General features: G+C 45.5%; 1 protein-coding gene across 1 annotated transcript; it reads left to right on the forward strand.

Annotated features, from left to right (window-relative positions):
• Positions 1-850: 850 nt before the first annotated feature.
• Positions 851-5,056, forward strand: LOC139411996 (zinc finger protein Pegasus-like). Its single transcript, XM_071158773.1, has 4 exons — positions 851-1,235; positions 1,518-1,663; positions 2,327-2,500; positions 2,712-5,056. The coding sequence occupies exons 2-4, from the start codon at positions 1,531-1,533 to the stop codon at positions 3,677-3,679; spliced, it is 1,275 nt and encodes a 424-aa protein (XP_071014874.1). The 5' UTR covers positions 851-1,235; positions 1,518-1,530; the 3' UTR covers positions 3,680-5,056.
• The last annotated feature ends 206 nt before the right edge of the window (positions 5,057-5,262 follow it).

Genomic DNA, 5,262 nt, shown 5'->3' on the forward strand with positions numbered 1-5,262 from the left:
TAATGTAAGAAAAAAACACAACCCCCCCCGAAATACAGCAAAGTTGCTTAAGAGCTCGAAGCAGAGCTGCCATGTCTGTCGGTGCCATCATGTGGCACCATCATGCGGAGTGTCTCGGATGAAATTGTAATGACCCTGGGTTTATCAGCGCGGATATCGACTCTGCTGTCTGAGCATACGTTTGCGGCACAGTCGACAGCGAGCTGGACTTTGGGCTAGAAGGTCAAGGGTTCAAGACCTGCTCCCTGCCTGTGTCATTACACTGGTGTCAGAAGTGATCGAACCTTGCATTCACCACAGTGTGTGTGCTTGGTCAGTGAGCGTGTTCCTATAAGACTTGGAGTCGCAAGCTAGTGCGAGGATGCACTCTTTGAAAGGAGGGAGTAGTGTAACGACCCTGGGTTTATAAGCAGGGATATAAGCAGGGATATCGACTCCACCGCCCAGTCGATATCCAGCGCGCTGGACTTAGGGCTAGAAGGTTGAGGGTTTGAGACCTGCTCCCTGCTGTTTCATTACAAAATGTTCTGAGACTGGGATGCAACAAGAGACACAGATCAAAGCAGGCCTCCAAGACCCAAATATTGTTCTCAGTCGCAAACTGAAGCTAAATAAGTCAGTTCAGACCCGTTAAGGTGATTCAGTACAGGTGACTATTTCGCACTGACAAAAAAAAAGATAGATATTTTTAGTATCTAGTTAGTTAGTGTAGTCTACTTGCATTGATTAGATCTTGAGAAAGAATTAAAGTCACCCTACAGTTCTACCACAGATTTTCTTTTAAAGATCTAGGCTACTAGCTACAGCAGTTTACACGTAGGAACAGAACTTCGTGAAATTTTTGCACATCAGGCGGGAGGAATTTCGCAGGTGCACTGGATGAACTTTCACCCCCACAAACGGATTCATTGTTTTGATTCAGCTAGCGTTGCATTGCATATTTATGTGCTTAGAGACCACCCGATTGATAGCTTCCATAGGAACAGCCGTAGTTGAGTGATGCCTATGTAGCTAGACGGAACCGTTGTGCTGTGCGAAAGACGAACAAAAACAATGTTGTCTCTGGAACGATATTATAGCATAGCTAGCGAGCTGGCTAACCTGACCTTTCGCAACAACAACATGGGAACGCTATTACAACGGAGCTGATCAATAATTTGTCGCCACTGGTCAATTAACGTTACTTAGTACAGACAAATTCATGCTTACTTACACTTTGCTAACATTTTGAAAAGGTAAGTTGATTCGCCAGCTAACTTGACTAGCTACGAAAGTTAGCTCCTTGGTTACCAGGTTACGGTCAGCTGTTCCAGCAATCAATGTTGGATGATGTTCCAGCAATCAATGTTGGATGCTCTCACAATGATCGATGACATTGGTTAGCTTAAAGGACCTGCTAAATAATACGTTATGTCAATATGTTGTCATGTTTTTCTGTCATCTGTCTGCCAATTGATAATATTTCATAATGTGTTGTGATGGATACAGTTTTATTAACGTTATTTCACCTGAAACAGTCAATAACTTCCAATGGGCGAGGAAAAGCCAGAGACGTTGGACTTCGTCAAAGACTTCCAAGAGTATCTCAGTCAGCAGACTCAACATGTGAACATGATCTCAGGCTCTGTCAGTGGCGTCAAAGAGGTGGACGAGTTACCAGCAGGTAGGCCTAGCCAAGAATGTCCAAGGAACTCTGTTAGTTTCAGAGGTAGACTGGCTCTGGCACTCTAAAGAGCCAAATACTCCACAAAAACAATTTAATTTGCGATACAGTTCTAGGAACATAAAGCCATTTACTTTCATATCACATCCAGGCTTTATCACAGTTGCAGCCAACAGTATTTTTCAGTTATAACAGTTATGATGGCCTTCTTCCGTCACCCACACAGGTGGTCACCTTCCATCTGTCTTCCATAAACACGCTCTGCAACATGGAGATATGGCCATGTGGGAACTCTAACCCTATACATTTTTCCATTACTAATATTTCTCACTGATATGAAAGATACGTTCCTTATGTTTCCAAAACTGTACGGTAAGCGATGTGTGTTCCCGTTCAGACCGAGCATAGGAGCTCTTAACAAAGGTCCCCCAGGAAGAAGATAGCTTTATGAACAGGCGCAAAAGGTAGTTGGCGTCTATGAATGGTGTACGGTAGGCCTAACTATGGCATCAACACGCAGACCATAATTTGACTATCCAAACTGTTATATCCATGACTCTGTTATCATTCTAAAATCCATTCATGTGAGTGAATGTAATTATTTCTCTATAATATATATTTCCCTTGAAACTGTGTGCTGTGATTATTCCTGTACCTGTGCAGACTGCAGTCGGAATGGGCTGGACCACCCCTCAGCAGATATGTCCCTTGACGACGGCTCAGGGATGCTAGTGGATGGCTTCGAGAGAACATATGATGGCAAACTCAAGTGCCGTTACTGTAACTATGCCACCAGAGGCACAGCACGATTAATTGAGCACATCCGCATTCACACAGGTGAGCTTGAATGGACCCGATAACACCATGCACATGCTACCAGGTGATGTAGGACTAGATTCATCACTAGTTGAGCATTTCCCTTATACAAAGCTGGCACCCTTTATTTTCATTAGGCCTAGTTAGAGCAATCAATGACAAAAAACATTTCATCCTAAGACCTTATTCTTCCTACTAATTCTTTATCTCCCTCTTTCCTCTTCTCAAACAGGAGAGAAGCCCCACAGATGCCACCTGTGCCCGTTCGCCTCTGCCTATTTGCGCCATCTAGAGGCCCACATGCGCTCCCACACAGGAGAGAAGCCTTACAAGTGTGAGCTGTGCTCCTTCCGCTGCAGTGACCGTAGCAACCTGTCACACCACCGCCGCCGCCGGCACAAGCTCTTACCAATGAAGGGTGCTCGCTCCTCTCTCTCCCACAAGAAGATGCTGAGCGTCTTGCAGAAGAAGACCAGCCTGGGGTACGGTCGCCGGCTCCTCATCAACTTCAGCCCCCCCTCCATGGTGGTGCACAAGGCCGAGCACCTGGATGACTACTCGCACGAGCTGCCCCACCTGCGCCAGGAGACCTACGACAACCAGGGCGCTGGTGGAGATGGTAGCTCAATGGACGACCACCACAATCATCACCACAACCTGGTCATGGAAAACCCCCTCAACCAACTCTCTACCCTGGCCGGCCAGCTGGCCAGCCTGCCCTCGGAGGCTGAGGACCAGACCCAGCAGCCTTCCATGTCTCCAGGTGCAGAGTCCTGTGTGGACGAGAAGCCCTTCCTCATCCAGCAGCCTCACCCAGCCACTGCTCCTGCTGCTGTGTCAGCCAGCACTGCCCACGCCTCTTCCTCCTCCATCACCCCAGAGCCCAGGCCCCCACCACACAGCAACTGCAGCCCCGGGGCAGATCCCCGCAGTGAGCATAGTGGGCGCACCAGTACCCCCAGCATCACCAACAGCCAGCCCAGCACACCAGCCCCGGGCCTGCCCTCTCTGCATCAAGACCCCCAGATGCTGCACCACTGCCAGCACTGTGACATCTACTTTCCTGATAACATCCTGTACACCATCCACATGGGCTGCCACGGCTACGAGAACCCCTTCCAGTGCAACATCTGTGGCCACAGGTGCAGGAGCAAGTACGACTTTGCCTGCCATTTTGCCAGAGGGCAGCATAAGCAGTGACTTGTTGCCGGGTCAGTGACTGGAGAGAATGTATGGAGGTTGTTTTTATTTAATTCCATGATGGTGATTTTATTTATTGCTGTTGAACTTTCTGAAATTGGCCTTGATGTAGCCTCTGCAAATTCCATGTAGTGAATTAGATTTTATAGAGGGATAATAACATATTTGACAGTGCCCATGCATTTGTAGCTAGAGTGTAGGGATGGAGTGGTTTTAGAGGTACATGTCACTTGGCCTGTTTGATCATGAACATTCCTCACGTGGATTTTTGAACACTATTTACCGCCTTACGAACATAGTTCTAGATGATGCTAACCCCTTTGTGAGAGTGCTCTTTAGTGGCTGTAACCATAACCAACTAAACCATTTCAGAGTGAAAGACTGCACCATTCATGCCTCCCAACAGTGCCTGCGATATTCACAATCTCTTTACCTGTACTGAAATGGACACATCTTATATGTTGAGATGTTTTTGCGTTCGTTTTCTTATTGTCATTTGTGATGGATCGGTACACAGTGCCCTACTTTAACCACCGATAGGTAGCTTAGCGGTTAGAGCGTTGGGCCAGTAACTGAATGGTCGCAGGTTTGAATGCCGAGCCGACAAGGAGAAAAATCTGTGCCCTTGAGCAAGGCACTTAACCCTAATTTGCTCCAGGGACACCGTACTACTATGGCGGACCTTGTAAAACAAAACATTTCACTGCACCTCTCCGGTGTATGTGACAATAAGTGCTTTTCTTATTTGAGCAACTTTTTGTTATTTGGATGTTGCATAGAATAAAGCCTAACCTATACATCATGTTATATTCTGACCTTTAAATAACATATGTCATTGCGAGATCTAACAGCTTTACTGTCAAAGCAGCTCTCTTCTCCTTTGTCATGTCTATTGAGTTGAAAAATTGCCAAGTAGCACCAGAGATGCCATGTTTTAGCATACATGCGATGCCTTGGGATTCCTCCTGTCCTGCATTAATCAAGGCATTGCATATTGTGGATCTCAATGCTTTTTTTGATATTTATTGAGTATTCTATTCTACATTTTCTGGCCTGATGGGTGTTGTCAATGACATTGACATTATGCTGAAGTGAAGATTACTGCCTCAGCAGGGTTGTTTTATATTGGAAACTGTTGTCTGTTGCATAGCAACATTTGTGAAGAATAGTTACTTTTTCTAGGACTAGTTGCATGTCAACATGCGTACAGGCATCCAATGTTGGAGGGGGAAGTTCACAGAAGAAGAAACACCTGTAAGGGAATTGGTTTGTGTTGTGTCTTATGGGACAGGGGAATGTTGAAGTGTTTTGGCGGTCAAATTTTATGTGAGAGGAAATATTAACACATTTCTGAGTAAAGTGTTTTCTAACAGATTGTTTCTTTGTCTCAACTGTCTTTTGTCCTTTTTCTTGGTATCTCTGAATTATCATTCTGTCAGAATGCGAAATGTCACATATTTCATCTGTTTCAATGCTAGCACATGGAATAAGATGTTCAGACACCAATAATTGTCTTTGAGAATGCTTTTAATCATTTTGCCAAAGTAGCAAAGACATACATGATTGTGTACAGTAGCAGTGAA

This window comes from Oncorhynchus clarkii, chromosome 1 (assembly GCF_045791955.1).
Source record: "Oncorhynchus clarkii lewisi isolate Uvic-CL-2024 chromosome 1, UVic_Ocla_1.0, whole genome shotgun sequence".
NCBI classification, from domain to species: domain Eukaryota; kingdom Metazoa; phylum Chordata; class Actinopteri; order Salmoniformes; family Salmonidae; genus Oncorhynchus; species Oncorhynchus clarkii.